Below are 19,440 nucleotides of genomic sequence, written 5' to 3' on the forward strand. Positions count from 1 at the left end.
TCAATACAACAAGCATCCACCCAGGAGAAGCTTAACAGAGGGCATTCCCTCATGCCAATACACCAACCAGAATATGCTGGTGACTGCAGTGTTTATCTAGTTGATTTAATTTTGTATACCCAAGAGATAAATCTAATCTGACACTCGTGTTATCTACTAAAATGTGCTTTCAGGACATACTGACAACCCACCCGTTCACAAAGATCTCAAACTGGAGCAGCGGCAACACCTACTTCCACATCACCATCGGAAACCTGGTGCGAGGGAGTAAGCTTCTCTGTGAAACGTCACTGGTGAGGAGAGACTTCACTTTGTTTCTTACTATAAAGACTGGCACAGAAGTCAAAATGTTGACAGAGCAAGGGTGGGCAAATACAAAGAGAGACTTCATTGGCAAAGAAATGTGATGCAGTGGCAGCAAGAAGCCTAAGATCTGTGAGTCCCTCCCTGGTTACTGATTTCAGGCAGATGATGTAGTGAAAGCATCACCATTGTCTTTGAGTAGTAAAACCACAATAGCAGGCATCACTAAGACAATATGTGCCTGTTGCATTGGCTTAAAATGATGTCTGTGGATTACTATAGCCTACATATTCAAAACTATAGTGGCGAATAGTTATCTCCTGCCCAGAATAATAAATCTACAATATGGCTGGCCAGCCTCATCAGCAAGTTGTCTATTTGCTGGTGACTAAATGCTCTGGGAACGTCCATACTTGTAATATCATTTGTTATATACAGAGAATAATATTTCAATTGTCCACTGAGGGACTGAATATAAATTTAGTATCATCTCATAGGGAATTTAATGTTTAAGTTAAAGGTCTGGGGTAAAGTTGTGATTTAAAGTGAGGAGTAGGTTTATGCGTTGGTGTTTGTGGAGCATTTGGCTCCAGGCAAAGTGACAACATGCTCCTCATCACAGCTCCACACTGACCCGAGGGAAGTTCAGCAGCCGTGTGGTGAGGTGATGTATGATTGCACTCAAACGCAAGCTTTGTTTGCAGTACAGTGGGGAGAGTGGGGAGGCAATGTGATGATCTCTCCTAAAGGCTAGTTTCCAACTTTGTCTGTTTTTATACGTATTATCCCAGCAAACCTTCCAGACGTGTATATTATAATTTTCCATAGGGGTACAAGATGGACGACCTGTTGACTTCATACATCAGCCAGATGCTGACCACCATGAGCAAGCAGCGCAGCACCAAGGGCAGCAGCAAGTGAACTGAGCGTGATTACTGGCGCCAAGCTTTTGAGCTTATGCAGCTCCTCCGGCCGCTGGGCAACCCCTGCAGCTGGGCCAACACCTTCTCCACCCAGGTGTGGGGGATGAGCCGGAGCCCATCACAGAGCTCCACCGACACAGACCCTGACGAGCACAGCCCCACCTCTCCATCCAGTGAGGACGACTACCTGTGACAGCACAACCACAGGCAGAGGAATGGTATTCTCCCCTGTATGGTCTGTTGGGCCTAACTAGGCCTAGGTGAGCAATAGAATGCCCAGGCCTGGCTCTAGATAAGCTCCACTAGGCCCTGAGTCTGTGCCAGGCTTTCTTTGTTTTTACTGTTCAGCATTTTTCAGACTGAAGAGTGAGACCTTCTAGCTCACAACTCATATTTTGTGTTCTTTATTTGTCCTTTTTATTTTGTAAAAGGAAGTCATGTAAAAAGTTGCAGGACTATGGATTTAAAGCTATTTACGTGCTACAGGAGAAATTGCAGCATGAGAAAATGACGTGAATGGAAAAGGAGGAATTAAATACGCAGTGACCTCGGAGTATTTTTTGCAGAGCTTCAGAGAACTTGTTTAAGACCCTGTTTGAGGTCTATTTAACAGTAGAAATAACTGAGAATTGGAGATAGATAAGAATCAGTATTAAAATGATATCTGCAAGGTTATAATATTTTAGCAATTTATTATTGTTTTTTGTTAGCTATGGTGTGCTTTATTATTCATTTCCCCTCCAGTTTAGAGGGTCTCAGTGGCTGTCTTTATAATTCCAATAATTTATATAAAAAAAATTTAAAAAAATACAAAGAGCAAGCTATTCTGAAAAGGATAACAAAGCACAAAATACATTATTATAAATACCCTGTATTTTACATTGGATTGAATCCATTTTTGGGGGGGAAAACCACATTGCACTCACTCTTTCCACTGTGTCTGATTTCTCTTGGTTTTACCTCTGTCACAAAAAGCCTTAGAAGCCAGGTTGCACTCAGAACAGAATGAGGGAAATGGCCCACCTTGCTCCCATTGAAAATGTCTTTGTCAGAACACAGGCCTTGCATCAGATTTGACACTGTACTTCTTCAAACTGATTAAATAACATACACCCCAATGCCACCTGCTGGACTTGCAAACTACAACAGCTCACCGAGATAAAGTTCTGGATTCTCTGTAAATAACCATCATGCCAGAACACCCCCTTTTGAAAAAGAACAAAAAACATGAGTTGGATTTAACAGGTTTTAGAAAGTGTATATTTCACATCCCATTTTAGCACAATCCAAAGAGAAACTTGGATCTGTGAATGTTGTATTCTGTGACATGCCAGCACAAGACCATTGACCCACTGGGATTAAAATGACTCCTAGAGTTCTTTTTTTATGCTCATTGGAAGTAGGAGGTGAGTGGACTAGAATGATGAACATGCAGGATTGCTGTAACAGTTAGTGGTAAATTTCATGTATCGGTATGTTATTTATCTGAATAGATTTTTACAAATGTTGTTTAATATAATATACACATTGTAAAGTTGTTCATAGGAACGTTGTTTGTTTTAGTAAGAGAAATGATATATCTACTGAACACTCTATGGATTATCTTGTAAAGAAAGCTGCTGTTTTTAAAATGTTAAATTCCAAAGCACACACAGTGAAAGAAGATGAAAAGTAGGATGATGGTAGTTTATGGATCCATTCTTGGTAGTTATATGTATGAATCATGTAATGATAATATATGTTATTATTACTATTTGTTTATTTAGCAGACCCCTTTATCCAAGACGACTTACAGAGGCTAGGGTACGTGAACTATGCATCAGCTGCAGAGTCACTTTCAACAGCATCTCACCCGAAAGACAGGGCACAAGGAGGTTAAGTGACTTGCTCAGGGTCACACAGTGAGGCTGTGGCTGAGCTGGGATTTTAACCGGGGACCTCCTGGTTATAATAAAAAAATTATTTCATTTTTTGTATTGTAATTCATTATTATTTATAATCCCTTAGTCCCAATATTTTTTTTATAACTAAAATAAACAAAACATTATCTTAAACTGCTATTTTAAAATACATGAGTCATTTTATATATTAAACACGCCATCTTAAGGGCATATAACCACTTATAATGGATCAATAAACCAAACTGTTACCAATTTTATTTAACAAAAAAAAACAGATTTGTAAATAGCATGGCAAAAGGTGTGTAAGGCTAAAACACCAGAGGTCGGTAAAGAAACTTGTTTACTTGAGATCCTGAAGAGAGTGGATGATGAGAATTTGTTTGTGATATCCCAGCTGTGTTTTCATACTTTAAAACCATCTCTGTCATCTCCCACTCTGAGGGCCCATACTGAATGCACACAGGGAACAGTAAAACCCAAACACTTTGAGCCCTTTTGTGACACAATGCAATACTGAGGGTGGGTACTGACAATATAAAACTACCTGTATATTTCAACACAAGAAGCTGAACTGATATCTGTTACCCATTCCTGGAATGATATTGTTAAATGTTTACACCTGCCTTGCCTTATTATGATGTCATTGCGAAGCAGGTTAAATCAACAACATAGTTGAAGGGTGACATTATTTCTCAAAAACCATGGCAACACAACACAGGCCTACAAGTAAGATGGCAGGCAATTAGATTATGATAATAAAATCAAAATCAGTATTAGAGCAACAAAACACCATTGAGAATGAGTTCAAACAGGAACAGTTGTTAAAATGAATACAAAACTTGTTTGATTTTACACACATTTTTTTAAAATGTAACCAACAACGTTATCACCTTATCAACGTTATTACCTCAAGTTAAATACAGTTCAGGTCCCCTGTACTAATATGTATGTACTGCAGTCATTATTAATATATGCTAAGAACAGTTGGGCTCCACTAGGAGGGTTGAATGAGTTGCCATGGTGTCAGGTTCAGTAGGGCCAAACTGAAGCCTGACAGAAAAATGTTAATACAAAACAGACTATTTTTTTTTTTTTTTTTTTTACTTGTATGGTTACTGTGGAATGTGTAAGTGGAATTATAGAAAGTATTTATTGGCACTGGTTGCTATGTCTAGTGCATCTCCTCAGGCTTAAGCAAAGACAGGCTTTGTTGAAAGCAAATTATGTACATCTTGCTACTAATAAATGCCTTTAAAACAGTCTGTATCTCAGACATAGGTGATTTTAGTTCAACTCTACCCATGAACAAAATGTGCAAATAATGTTTATAGTAAAAGGTACATGTTGTAATATTGTAACATTGTTTTACAAAATGAATGCATGATGACGAATTGATTGTGGTGTTCTGTTCTGTTTTCTTGGTATTAAATCTGAATTTCTTATAGTAAAGAACACGGGTACTTTGTGGGTTGTGTGGTGGGAAGAAATGACTCTCACTGGAGTGTTGCGTTGTCTTTTTTTTAAAGTTTGAAATAGTAATATAATACACATAAATGCTTGTCCAGTTATCTTTTAGTTACAACATGGCTTGTGACAATTGGTAACTACTGCACGTTCCCGAAAACATGTTAAATGTGTTTGAATATTGTAGTCTCTTGTAGGAAAATTCTGCACCTTGCCGCTAATGAAAATGTGCCATTGATGGCATACTGAAGCATAATATATACAAGCGAAAAAATATGACAGCATGTAACTTCTGTAGGTGTAATACATTTTATTAACACAAGGTGGCTTACTGTATTGCTGCTTTATGCTTTACCTTGTTAGTTACCTGTACCAGAACAACAGAAGGATTGTTTGGGGCTGTTTAATGAGAGTCACCTTAGATCTGGGACCTGCGCCCTCGTGTTCTGCTGGGAAGGATAACTTACCGCAGTAACAGCTGTTTGAGGAAGTGTATTGTCAAGTTTCATAACTCAGTAAGCAACTGCAGGTCAGTTTCTATTATTTTACGCTGCAGTATAGTTATTGTTTGTGTGGACAATTTATTTTACTTTCAGTGTTTTTAGAAATGTGGAGCTGTTCATAGGTTAACACATTTTTAAACTGACATGGAATTGCTGCAGTCAATTTAGTGGGCCCCCCTTCTGTAAAGGGCTGGGTATTTATTTAGAACGTTTGGGAAAGCCACAGGTTTGGAGCTGTCCCTTTAATTTAGACTTATTTTTGAACAAGGTGCTTTTCTTCTGAGCCAGTCAGTCTCGGATACCCAATTTCTGTAATTGCAAAGACCTACTGTTCCAAATCGTTCCCAGAGCAGCCGTGATTGAATTACCCAATGGAACTTTTTCTTTGCCAATAATATCGTGTCTATATGAAAACAAGCCAAGTAGAGCATTGTTTTTCACAACGCACACTGGTTTCATTGTATCGCTGAGCTATTGTTTTGACTCGAGACCCTATGTGACATATTGCTCTTGTGAAAGTCTGCTTGTTCATTGCTGACCTGCTATACTTTGACTCAGCACTCATTCCTGTCATATCTTTTTGAATACACAAAATGGTTTTATAAAGTTACGTGTTAAAGGACTTTCAAACATTACTGGCTTATTATTGTACGAGCGCTGTTCTCTAGTGCATCTGTAAACGAATGGGCAGTTATTTTTTTATTTTAATCCTTTCTTTCTTAGTGTCCAGACATGATGTATGTTCTGGAACAGCTTTACAATTCCCCTAAGAAGCACAGGGGGTCAGGTTTATTTGAACTGATTTAATTATTTGATTATTCTTTGGAAGCCTTTGTTTGAAAACAGTTAGTCACAAAATTAGTTTGATGGTCTCACAACCTAGTTCCCATTGGGCATTAGTCCACATCACACACCACCACACGATTCGCCACAATGGAGAGGAGCCAGGTGTTCATGTCAGAATTGAGTTGTGTCTACAGAGCTGTGAGGGGAAGCTCTTTTTCCACCTGTCAACACAATGCTAGACTGCAGCCAGTGCCATTGTCATTAAACTTGCATGAACAGTAAAATTCACAAACTCTGGGTGTGCAATGCAGGGATTCATTTAGCTTTGCTACATCCGTACTAACTCAACTAGCTGGCAGTTTGCTTATCCTACCGACCTGTTAAGGTGCTTGCCTAGGTGTTCCAGTCTCCTCCCTTAAGTTAAGCGATGCCCAATTCACATATCAGTTTGTTTTATATATATAAAAAAAGGTCAAAATTTATGGTATGCAAATAACACAGTAGTTCAAGTCCTTTTATTAAAAGCTTCACTGAAGTTTTAAAAAGTAAAATGAAACCCTTCTTGGGCCTTAAAGAGTAAGTGGCGGGGCTCCGAAAAATACAGCATTATACGTGTTGCTATACCTGTTTAAATAGCGTATCTGTAATTGTACTTTTCACTGTCAACATCCTGACAACCTTTTACAATTATAACTTTAAAGTCTGTTTCAAAGCTCTTGTCAAAATGTCTGCTCTAGTGCATTGGGGTTTGAGATCTGTCCTCTAAATCACTGCAGGAAGAGCAAACAAAAAAAAAAAACATAAAACAAGTGCTCTGGTTTTCTGTTCTGTATCACATCATGGATCATTATTGTTGTGTTACCTGTTTGACAAAGTGGGCAATAATCCTTACACTATTAGTGCACTGGAGCGGACATTTTGAAAAGAGCCTTGAAACAGACTTGAAACAGACTTTAAAGTTATAAGTGTAAGTTGTCAGGATGTTAATGAAAAAAAATGACATGTACGTTATTTAAACAGTTGTAGCAACATGTGGGAACGAGTGATGCAATTTTTTTCGGAACCCCACTACTTACTCTTCAAATGGCCATCACTGCTGCAGAGTTCTCTTAGCATAGCTCTATATACCCCAGAATTGAACACCCCCCCCCCCCCCCACACCCTGTTTCTTCTCAGGAAAAATGCTACAAACAAATGGCATGCTGAGTTTCTACCTGGCAACATAAAACCTCAAATCAACAAACGGAAAGGTAATGTGAATTGGGAACTACAGTTATTTAAAGGTAAGGCCTCATGTAAATTGCTCAGATGATATGAACAAGCTCAATGTACTGGAAACAGTCATTTGAGTAATGTCAAAAATCCTATAGTACCCACTTGCGGTTATAATTCACTGTAGGGTCAAGCAGGGGTAAAAATGAGACAGCTGTTTGGTGTAAAACAAAGGTTAAAACATGTCAAACAAAAAAGGTAAATGATTGTAACCTGTAATCTTATGAAAGGGACATGACCTCAGAAACTGTCTCACTAATCTTATGAAAGTCTCACATATTAAATACTTTTTAATTTGTGCAAACTTAATTTGTCCCTTAAGAAAAAAAAACAAAAAACAGTATAATAGTGTATTTGCCTGAAAACATACATATCTATCATTGGGGAACCCCAGTATTGACATTGTTATAGAATATTGTATAATGGTATGCTGCGTATTATTTTATTTTCCTAGCCTTGCTTTCCATGTTTTCATTATGATTTTGCCTTAAGTCATACCACCTAGACTTGTCAGATTTCAGATGGGAGCTGGAGTTAGTTGTGCTGGAGGCTTCTGGGTTAAAAACAAACTCATAGTATTAAAAGGAGGGGCTGTGCTGTGGAAGGTCTTTCTTTTGGATTAGACATTAAATTAGGTCTTGTATACGCTGTGGACACTAAAGATTCAATGGGACTATTTTAAAAGAAGAATTCCAATTCTGCTTCTCCTATACATTGGGCAGGATATCCCTAGAAACAAGATCCTGCATACAAATCTTTAGATATGAGGGCTGCATTCACTGGCAAGTAGCTACAGCCTTAAATATCAGCTGCTGTGAATACATATACGTATCCTCTTCACTCCCAATAAATCACACACAGGTTTTTCAGGTACTGTGACCTAGAAAACATCTCCATATAAATAGATTCTAGGTCCCTGCACCTAAAAACCTACCACAGGTGATTTATAATGAGAATTCGAGCATCCATGTAATTGCACACTGGGATGAAGGAGGATAAAAATGACCCTCCCATCCCACATCGCAGCTGACCAGCTTTGCAAGGCCCAAAGAAGTCACAAATTGTCTATTGATAGGTCCCCAAAAGCCAGGCTGTCCTCAAGAAGCAGGTGATGTGGAGAAGCATGGGAATGAGGTTGTTTTGGGGTGAATCTAAACCCTGCTGTTGGGTTTGAAGTTGCGTTCCCCTGCCTCTCTACGTGTGGACACTTCGGTCCTGTTCCGATGGTCTTGGGCAGGCTAGTGGTCTCAGACTGGGGGCTCGTAGACCTCAGAGATGGTGGACAGGTTTGGGGTGGTGTGGAAGCTCCGGACCTCACCAGGGACATCGACGCTGGAGATGGACCACACATCGCTGAGCTCTGCAAGGGCACAAAGAGTGAACGGTGTGTCAATACACAGGAAGTTCATACAGTCAGGCCTGCTTTGAACGGCCATTCAAGGGACCCAGGGTCTTTACACACAGGTGGCCAGAGTGCCTTTCACAAAATGGTCCATTTGGACATTTGGCCACTGGAGAGTACATTTCAAATCACTGAAATTGTTGAATAATTGATAGAAAAAGGCAACAGCAGCCTAACAAGAATGACAACTATTTCAGTTCTGGATCTGCTCCTGTCAATAGCCATACATTGGATTTGGGTAAAAATTACCACTGTAATAAATATTCCTGAAATTACTTGTGTGATTACAAATTGGGGAGGGGGCAGTGACAAGAACAGGGTTTTAACAGCAGCATATTCTGTATTTTTAGCATAGCTTGCTGTACTGTACTTTCTTGAAGGCAAGGTTTTCAGCAATTGTTGCAGATACTGACCCATAGCAGCTTTTTTAAAAGTAATGATTCAGAAACACAACAATGCAATAATTCCTACAAATACAGCTTCCTGTTTTTATTTTTTTTAATATGTTTGTTTAATACGTACCAGTCCTAAACTTGCTGTATGGACCATTTTCATGAGTTTGTCTACTGCCTGAAAAGCAAGGTAGACCCCTCTCTCTCCACCTGGATGAAAGGTTAAGAATGTTTAGTTATATATCATACCCTTTCTATTTAGCAGTAGGAACCAGAACTTCCAGACATTCTATGTTTATGATTTTTTTGTGAAGACCTTGATAAATTGGATTGAAGCACCTAATAAATAATCTCAAAAATACTATGCAGACAGTTCTTCAAAAAAAAAGGTCATGTGAACAAGCCATAATATTTCTTGGCAGTCTCGTGGTTTGTTTCAGGTAGATTTTTGCAATACTCACCAATGGAATACAAATACAACTACAATGAGCACTGCAGACACCACGTCTGACAGAATCCACATCAGTTTGTATTCATGAGGAGTCTGTAAAGGAAAAACACAGTTAGGTTTGAACACAGATCTCTCAAATCTTTTAAGCACATCCGTTTGCTGAAATTGCATGTGTTAAAGGTTTTAAACTTGACAGGCGAAGGAATCTGGCGATCATATCATTATCACAGACTCTGACCACAACCTCTGCTTTGCAATTCAGTGATTCTGTTTTATTTAAAAATGAACTTGTTGTAAATCAACTGGGATCAATTAAAATAAACCATCCATGATGATTTGCTGATTAGGCTGATAGAGATATCTATCTATCTATCTATCTATCAACATGCAGAAGTTAAATATAAATATAAGGTAAACAGCGCAAATTCCCTGGCAGAGTTCAAGTTCTGGTCAGTGAATCCAGTTATGGAACACTGCTGGCATTGTTAAGACCCCATTGCATTACTTGTCACCTCAGCTTCATCCTAATAAGTTCCTCCAAAGTTTCCGTTCCACACAATCCTGCTTCTCCAGTTTTGGAACAGATTTTTATTCCTAACTTGGACTAGTCTGCACCTTAAGGGATTTTCACTGTCCACACATAAAAACAATGTTAGCCATCGCTGGGCAACCAGTAGCCATCAGAGCTATTCGGGATTCTATCAAGAGGCTCTTAAAAACGGCATACAGGGGAGTGGTCATCAAATTCTCTCCAGCACATAAAAGAGGATCAGTATGACTCAGAACCAGATTCAATTCTGTTTTAATCAGGTCACTGAAATCCAGTGGTGCTGATGCATCCAGGCTCAGAGGCTGTGCAGTTGACTTTGCAAGTACTTGCTAAAAGAACATTAACCTACATATGAGTTAGCCCAATTCCTCTGATATGGTCGACTCAAAGCTGACAATTTTGAAGCAGAGGTGCACCATTTCTGAAATGCTAGTTTACTGAATAAATTAGTCGTCTAGTCTGTGGTGCCCTGTGATACCAGCTACCACAGAGGAAAGACATAACATGATGGCTGAGGTGCTGTGGTTGACCGATAAAACCAAAGTACCAGGATTGAAACGGGTTCCGAATCATATGGGTCCATTTCACCATTTCATTAGGCTTTAAGGCATGTTTTTTTTTCAAAGTCTTTAATGGATAGAACAGTTTATGAATCTCAGCTGTATTTTATTCATAAAAACAGACTATGCAAAAACACTCTTTACACAACACTGTGACACCTTCGTTGTAAACATTAGTGTGCATATTAGTGTAAATATTAGTGTGTAAATATAAAAGCACTAAAACTGAAAATGTCATCCTCCTGTGTCTGCTATTCCTGGTGTTAGCCAGCCTTGACAGTCCAGCTACCCTGCCACTAACATGTTAAAGATGTGTGAACACGACCCATAGCTAGCAGATATGTAAATACACAGCTTTCTTATTGTGAGTATTGGCCACAGCCATATATATTTTTTAAAAGCTTACCTTTGTCACAGAATTTGAATAACTATCCGTTCTGTTTGAAATGACTTCTAAATTAACCTTTGGTATGTGTGTCAGCATGTTTGCATCAAAGGTTTTAATTATTGTACTCTATTTATGTAAATGATTACTCAAGGAATTTCAGTTCAATTATCTACTCCCACTTGCAATTTGCAAGCCATGGCTCTGAGAATCCAAAGTTCACTTGGTCAGGAATTCCCACATGAGTCTGAAAAACCAAACCCTCCTGCTACGGATCACACTGTGATTTATTTGTCACTACAGCTGATCTCCCCAGTGGTATTGTCTTTAAATGAATCCCTGAATAATAAGGAGGAAACCAACCAGAATCACCAATTTACTTTTAGTAGTGCCACTGTGCACAATTCATACAGCACCTTGTATTAAGAATAAACATATCCTTAAAGAACAACTCTGTATGCTTTGAAATGTCAGTAATGCATTCTTGCTGTTTAGATTCACTTTGTATCATTTTCTGTTTCAGCCGTCACGTCCTGGAGAGTTTTAAAACTGTGGCCTCAATGTGTTGCAGGGGGACAGATTAGCAGTTACACTCCGGTGTACCAGATATTACTTGGAGGTTATGATTCTGTATTGAGGTCAAATGGGTGCTGTGGGGTTTTAAAGGCTCATATCGATGTGATTGTCTGAAACAGAAAATGATACAAAACAGAATCTGAACAACAATTAAAATATATTAGTTAGAATAACTGGTATTTCACACTCAAGCTTCTCTTTAGCTGCAGGTTTCACGGACCTAGATTAGCACTAGTCTTTAAGTTCTTTATTTAAAGTAACATTAGGTAGTACAAGTGCTAATCTGGGTCTGTGAAACCAGCCCTAGGTGGCTAAACTATTTAAAAAACCCACTGCTTGTGTTGGAAATAGAGATAAAATGCACAATGCCCCTGGATTATAGAATCAGTTGGTTCTGGCTGACACATTAAATATGTGAATTTATAATAAAATTATACTTGAAACTAGTGAAGGGTAAAATAAAAAATGTTTCTAATGCATATTCAAATATTAATAATGTTTCTCAATGTTGGGTCATGCTCTTAGGGACGTTCCTGGAGTCAGTGTGAGCAACTATGGTGTGTGTGTGGCCTGTAATCTTATATTGAGTCTTTGGACAAACAGGGCGTGATAGTTCTTTATACCTGACATAACAGGTATAAAGACAACCCCAAAGAAATAATGGTCCCTATTCATACACTTGAGTTATTTAAAGGCTGTTAAATTAAATAATGATACATTTATAAAACAATTATTAGCAAATACAGTGTATCCCATCTCACAAAACCACTCTAGAATTCAACACATTAGTTCTCAAAAATAAAGGCCAAACATTACACAGTCAGGAATCCTAACTGCTCTCTCCCCCTCAGAGAGCATGGGCCCTGCAGGGCATGTTAGCAGGTATTTGAAGGGAAGCTCCCATTGTCACAGTGTGTACTACTGGATCTCTGTTCTGTTCATTAATAGTTAGGACTGCTTTCTGTCTCCAGCGTTTCCCAGGGTTACCATATGGCTCCAGATCTTCCGGGAGTTTATTGTGAACAAAAACAAAGCTTAATCTCATTAAAGGGTTATGTCATTTTAGACTGAATGGTTTCTAAACATGAAGTAGCAATATAACGTATGATTGATATATCCAAAGGTTGAAACACTGAAACGGTTATTTGTACTGTCTGGACAACACCGGTAAGAAAATCAAAGAACGCAATTGGGTTATAAGACAATAGCTTAAAGTGTACTGTCTGAGTAGAGAAGAAAATGTAAAAGTCAGATGCCCTCAATGTGGCAGCCTTGTCAGGTCAAACATGAAGTCAGTATCTCCGTTTCTGAGATATAAGGCTTTACGGTGGCTGGGGCAGCTTTCATAAAAAGGTTTAATTCTTTTTGTACGACACCCGTGATCAGACTTGACCTAGAGTATCACAAAATACACCCGAGTTCTGAAATTCAGTATTGAAGCTACTCACCATAAGAAACAATGGTCGACTTAGGTTCTTCAGGATCTGAACTGCATTGGTGGTGACAGAGTGAGCGCCTGCACACCAGGCTAAAGAATACAGCCAGGGCTGACTAATCACATACAGGTTTGTGGTGATATTGGCAGCAGCATATTTACTATGGAAAAAAACATGAAAACAAGAAAACAGAATAAGACATTTTTAAAACAAAAGAAAGAAGTGTGTTGCCATTCCATCAAAGATGGGCATGCTGGCTTCAAAGAGGTCTTCAAGACTACTCCTATAATAAGCTTGGTCATTTTGCAGTGTCCCATACTTATACAGTAGAATCCCCACAAAGAGACACTTCTTTTTTTCCATTGCCTCCTAATCACAAGGAGGGAGTTTTTTAAAGTACTATGGTTATAATGCTTTACCATGATTAACCATGTTTTTATTATTATTATTTAATTTAGTTTACTTAAATTATCCATTGCCGAATTAACCTTTGAAAAAGGGGAGAGGTGGGGGGCATTATCCAAATGTATGTAAAAACTGTCAAAACATTGGAATGTCTTTTAATCCTGTGTGTATTTTTCCTCAGCCAAGGCTTGACCCAGGAAGCCTTGCGTAATGAAATGCTGAGTCATTGCATGAATCCCCTGGTGGGAGGCCATGAAGACATTGATGATGCGGATAAATCCTGAGGGCTTATTAGAGCTTTAATGCATTCTGTTGCATTCCTGTTTTGCAGGATTGTGAAGTACATAATAGCCCTGAGTGTGTTCATTAACTACCTCATGTAAATTCTCCTGCACAAGGATATGATCGGTTCACCTCACTGTCATTATCTGTGAGGCACACACACACACACACACACACACACACAGCAGCCAAGCCATCAATCTATCTTTCAGGCTTCACCTAACACTACCCTGAGGAGTTGGAGAGGGAGATATTGTTCTGTACTATTCTTACTTCTCTTACACTTTTGATATTAACTATTGGCACTATATCGTTTGTAAGCCCTCTTACAAAGTATTCAATATGCAAAAATACACCAATATATGGAGTTTGGGCTGCTGTGTGTGTGCATTTGTGTGCATCAAACCACCTTTAAAAACAAACCACGAAAAACATTGTTCTCTCATCTGCTGTGGTTTCTGAAATTAAGATCACTCAGAATGTGCATCACTTTGCAACTGCATACACACAGCTTGCAGCAAGCGTTTTCAACAAGGTCATTCAAAAGCAGCTGCAAAGACATTTACCGTTGATCAGTATCTGAATCTGAAGCCAGGGCCTGATCTATATATCCCTGGCTTCAGATACCGATCAACGTATAATGTCTTTGCAGCTGCTTTTGAATGACCTTGTTGAAAACGCTTGCTGTATGTATGCAGTTGCAAAGTGATGCAAATTCTGAGTGTTTTTAACTACTGCTTGCTTTTTATAAACTTAAATTTAACAATGCAGAGCATGTTCATTGCAGAAGCCGCACGCATAGAGATGGTCGATGCTGACCATATATTATGCAATATATTATTCTCTTCACAACAGATTCTATTTGAAGTGTTCATTTTCCCAGACCACTTAGTTCTGGACAAATTAATTACCTGGTTTTTAAAGTAATTTCTTAGAGCAGGAAATACAGTATTAATATCTTTAGGGAAAAAAGAGGGGCATCCACTCGTAGCTCCAATTTACATGTGTGGTTTACTGCAACCTATTTGCATACTGTAAAACCATAAACTAAATGCAAACATGCCGTTTGGAAATATTTGAATCTGCTGGATGGTGAAGTACTGTACCGGATTTGTTTGGCAGACATTTGACTGTAGTGGAGGTTCAGCTTGACTATATTGTTCTCTTGCAGTTTCTCAATGGAGGCCTGTTCTTCAGATGTCTGCTGCATCCCAGGAATGAGATCCTGAACCAGGGACCTTTCCACATTGGGTAGCCACAGAACCTGTAAATGATTGAGGACTGGAGGTTATAAGAGAGTCACAGGTTTTTGCTGACTGACTAGGCCAAAAGCATAAGGCCACGGTTTAAAAACTACTAACATCTCATATTAAACTTGGAAGATGGAATAAGAACCGGTTTCAGTTCTAGCAATCTCTGGTTATACCCATCGTATCACATACCTTTAGGCCAAAGAGGACTTCTCTTAGATTTTAGCTTATTTCTTTTCCACCTTTTATTTAGTCATTGCAAGCTTGACGTACCAGACTGGGGTCAATGCTGGACTCATTGCGGATGACCTCCAGGGTCCTGTTGATCCAGGAGTCTCTGTAGGGATGGTGTTGGGGAGGCCGGCACAGATTGAACATCACCAGCTTGCGGTGGGTGGCAGCCAGGTTAAGGAAGTCACTCAGGTTCATAATGGACTGGTTCTTCGCACTCACTCGGTCCTTGACAGTGAGTGAGGCTTTCATTCCAAAGGGGTCGCCCTATAGAGGGAAAAAAAAAGGAAATACAGTTACTGCCAACTCTTTTCTGAACAAATTCCTAATGGACTGCGCTTAATTTAAGACGACAGCTATTTAAATATAATTACATGAAATAACGCATGACTTACAGATTAAGGGCATATTCTTATTTTATCAGTCAGACCAATTTCACTGTACTGGGAGGTAACAAATGGTCTATGTGTGTGCCAACAGGTACTAAAATGTATTGCACTACCCCCTATCAATGGTAAGGCAGTGCAACAAGCTTGTAGCACCAGGGCACCTTGGGAGTTCAATATCAGGAGTTACCCTAGTGGGTGCACAGGTAAACTTGTATAATGTTATGGTCCTTGCTTTCCATGGTACCCCAGTGAATTTATTTGCCAATACTGCTTGCTGAAATACCTTACTTAGTATTTAATTAATTTGTACTACAGTAGTTTAGTAATCTCCCCAAAATGTAAAAGCCCTCGTACTTACAGAAATGAACCACTCCCCAGCATTGAGTGTCTCCAGTTCTCCCAAGGTGAACATGGAGGCCGGCTCCCTCGTCCTGTTTGGAAACACCTTGTGGACATTAGTGGTTCTCTTCAGATTCTGGTCGTGCATCAGGAACGGCACTCCATCGTAACTAATGGAAAGAAAAACATGCTTTTCATGTGACGCATTGCAACCTTCAATGCAAATGTGTAGCCAGTTGATTGACAATGCTTTGTAAGTGTGCTGCCTGCATGTTTACAGTTACTTTTAGGTACTGGCAAATATTTTAGGTTTGTGAGGTAATGAGACCCTTATTGAGTGAGTTCGTCTTTGTAATCAACTTATTAGAACTGGCTGTAATCCAATTAATCTACATTTTGTTGTAATCAGGTTGACATCCCCAGCATGGCACCTGTAGACATATGTTATACTGCAGTATAAATGTACCGCATCGGTTTATACTATAATAATATATTATGTTGCATATACTGTTAAATATATACACCTACAACAAACATATATTATTCACAATATTGAAGATGAATAACTTGTAACATAGTTCATTAAATGGAGACTATTTTGTCACTGTTGCTTTAACTCTTTATATGGAGGAAATTTCTGAAACTGCCCCTTACTATAACTAGTTACTTGAACATGTTTTTCTAAAAACTGTTTGTAGATGAGGCTGTCTGTGTGACTTATACAGACAGATACGCCCCTCCTTATAGACTCTGTTATTCTCAGAATGGCCTAACTAAGTTTCATCGCACGGTTTTCTAGATAGAAGTAAAAATAAGTCTGACAAACATATGATGTCCCCACTATACCCAAATAGATATCTAATGTAAAAAAAATATGCTGGTCTGCTTTGCAGCTGCAGGTCCACAGTGCTCTAGTCTGCTGGTGCACTGACCCTGTGCTACAGTGGTTAGGGCTGCTGCACACTCAGGCTGTTAATGGGAACTCAGCTGATCAGTCCCACACAAGGACAAGGGCTCTTACCCACTTCAGCAGAGGCTATGTATACGAATGGAGCACTACAATGCTATGCACCTTTTAATTTCGTTTTTTTACAAATAATTTTTAGAAAGGTGCGTCACATTATCACAACAGGAATGCCATACATGTACATTATTATTTACTGCTATTTCATATTGCTGAAAATATTACACTATAAGCCACATAGGGTTATATACTAACCTGATGGTGACGTCAGTCTCCAAACCTTCTCCTCCAAATTCAATGGCTTTCGCAAAGGACATTTTCGTATTTTCTGGTGCAAGCTTTTAAAAAAAAAGTGGAATCTTCCATAAGTAATGAAGGCTCAAACTGAAAAGTGTATTTAAAAAATTCAAATCCTTGTACTGTCTCATATTCGATCTGGTTTATTTTTCTACACATTTCATACATTTATTTATTTATTTATTTTATTTTATTTTTTTAGGGGACTGTAACAGAGGAATAATAACACCTGAATATCTTCTGCACTTTTTTGTTCAACTTCTCCAAATTCCCTTTATTACTGAGTACAGGATTTTTTTTCAATTGTAAATATATACCATCATGTTTGTATGAATACATTGTTTTTAAAGTTGGCTATAAAAAAAAAAAAATCGGTCTAAGAAAATATCAGGCTACATCCAGCTTTCAGAACACCTTTCCAAAAGAGGCCACACCCAGCACCATATGTAGCCGTTTAGCCCTACCATTGGTGCTCCTCTGTGCCCAATGAGGGCTGGCGGTGGTCCCAGGGTTCCCTTTTCTTTGATGCAGGGGGAGTACATGCCCAGGGGCACCAGGTAGAGGGTAAAGAGGACCATCAGATACACCCCCATAATCAGCACCTGGCGGACTGAAACACAATGATAGTCTTCATCAGCACAGACTTTTACAGAACATGAAACATACTGGGGGATTGTCTAATGCATTGAACAAAGACTTGAGCAGCAATATCAGCAACTGCCCTCCTTTGCTGTACTATAATGAAAGAGGAAGGCAATGCACTACTAATCAAAGGCAACCCTTTTTAACCTTTTATGCCAGACATCCTCAATCATACTGCAAGTCAGTATTAAAACAGACAGACATATAATGTGACTGCAAATAGCTGGCCCAAACTCCAGGAAAAAGAAGTACCTTTAAATAATTACATGAGAAGATGGAGTGTCACACTTTTGCAGTGTAGAAGCATATCAAAATCAAGGTAAAGTCGAGATAAGCATGTTAAAGCAGATGGTATGTCAAAGCAGCTGCTACTTCTCGCTATCCGACTACATAGTACTGTACATTATGTTCTGTTGAAAAGCCGTGGTTTACTGCTAACTGTTTACTCCGACTAACTATAACCAGATGAAAGCATGATAGAGCATGTCTGTATTTAACATATTCCTTACTGTTACTTCAATAAAGAGTCTACCCTATCATAGTACTGCTATTTCAAAGTGTGGTTAGGGTATATTTACATGTTAGTTCTGTAGCAATACTAAGCAAATGTATTGATTACCCTGGGTATTTCTGCAGGCTAATCGGAGATAGCCAAGAGCAAACATTAATGACATCATTCAGTGTGGGCAAATAAAAAGGATCAGAAAAAAATTGTAAATGTGTTTGGACTAAGGACAGCCAAGGCCAGGGACTCAAGGCCATGGTCAAGGCCATGGTCAAGGCCAAGGCCAAGACCAGAGTAAATATCTTCCAGCCAGCCTTGAGGCTGAGACTGGACTGAACCCACAGCACAAATTATGTTATAGGTAAATAAACGAGAAATGCATGCAGGCTGTTACAATGTTGTGACTCCAACAATCTCATTAAAACTATCTGTGCTCAAATATAAACACACACAATTGACTTTTTAAACTCTGAACCAAAAGTATAAAGGAGCAAGACAAAAAAAACACCCTGCATCACTTTAAGGAGCGTTGCCTTGTTCTTGTATCATCTGGACCAGCTACAGTAATTAATTTGGTTCCAACTGACGCTATCTAGGACAAAAACATCATAAAACTATTCGTCAAACTTTGGCTTGCTTTTCAACACACAACCCATGAAGCACAATTGCTTCTTTTAGCATTCAAGGGGAACGCAAATTTGTAAACAAGATTAATGATGCCGACCTTGTGATTTGAAACAAATAAACACTTTCTAATTCAGGCCTGGCAGACCAACAGTCATGGGTGGTGGTTTTTCCAGAAAGCCATTTGAAGTATTGAATTCTTGCCCTGCTTACACCTCCTGGCCCAGTGAGCAGCTTCAAAACACAATAATCATCGCTCAGGGTTAAATACCTCCCAGCACAGCCTATTCAAATCAATGCATTGATTTAAGAAGTACGGTAGATACAGGAGGCTGGAATCTAAAAATGTCATGAGAACAATTTTTTCAAAAAGGAAAATGAACACCCAATAAAATTACCAAAACCAGAAATAAACTCCTCAGACATTTCATTGGTGCTTGTGAGCAGTCTTAAGTTGTTTCAGATGGGAACTGGGTAAATGATGATTTGGAAACTGCAGTAAAAACTCCTTCCTAAGCACACTGAACTATTAAAGCAGATACCTTCTTTCCTTTGTCACATTAAAAGCTGGTTGCTGTGTTATTAACTCGTAACCCATTTCCTGACAC

The 19,440-nt window shown here is 38.9% G+C and overlaps 2 protein-coding genes across 8 annotated transcripts in view; one reads left to right on the forward strand and one right to left on the reverse strand.

Annotated features, from left to right (window-relative positions):
• LOC117973044 (unconventional myosin-VIIa-like) overlaps window positions 1-2,751 on the forward strand; it is a 64,836-nt gene extending 62,085 nt beyond the window's left edge. For 3 of the 5 annotated variants that reach the window (XM_059031167.1, XM_059031163.1, XM_059031164.1), the window contains one exon: window positions 174-2,751. In XM_059031167.1, coding sequence (XP_058887150.1) covers window positions 174-407 — 234 coding nt within the window. In that variant the 3' untranslated portion in view covers window positions 408-2,751. The remainder of the gene's footprint in view (window positions 1-173) is intronic. The other 2 variants (XM_059031165.1, XM_059031166.1) reach the window with 1 other exon arrangement.
• Window positions 2,752-6,373: 3,622 nt separating this feature from the next.
• LOC117405977 (glycerophosphodiester phosphodiesterase domain-containing protein 5) overlaps window positions 6,374-19,440 on the reverse strand; it is a 38,109-nt gene continuing 25,042 nt past the window's right edge. For all 3 annotated transcript variants that reach the window (XM_034009585.3, XM_034009584.3, XM_059031174.1), the window contains exons 8-16: window positions 17,526-17,671; window positions 17,020-17,102; window positions 15,820-15,970; window positions 15,115-15,339; window positions 14,698-14,855; window positions 12,917-13,064; window positions 9,408-9,490; window positions 9,077-9,156; window positions 6,374-8,512 (exon numbers count right to left, since the gene is read on the reverse strand). In XM_034009585.3, the coding sequence (XP_033865476.3) occupies window positions 8,400-8,512; window positions 9,077-9,156; window positions 9,408-9,490; window positions 12,917-13,064; window positions 14,698-14,855; window positions 15,115-15,339; window positions 15,820-15,970; window positions 17,020-17,102; window positions 17,526-17,671 (1,187 nt within the window). In that variant the 3' untranslated portion in view covers window positions 6,374-8,399. The remainder of the gene's footprint in view (window positions 8,513-9,076; window positions 9,157-9,407; window positions 9,491-12,916; window positions 13,065-14,697; window positions 14,856-15,114; window positions 15,340-15,819; window positions 15,971-17,019; window positions 17,103-17,525; window positions 17,672-19,440) is intronic.

The sequence above is a fragment of the Acipenser ruthenus genome, chromosome 9 (assembly GCF_902713425.1).
Source record: "Acipenser ruthenus chromosome 9, fAciRut3.2 maternal haplotype, whole genome shotgun sequence".
Taxonomy (NCBI): domain Eukaryota; kingdom Metazoa; phylum Chordata; class Actinopteri; order Acipenseriformes; family Acipenseridae; genus Acipenser; species Acipenser ruthenus.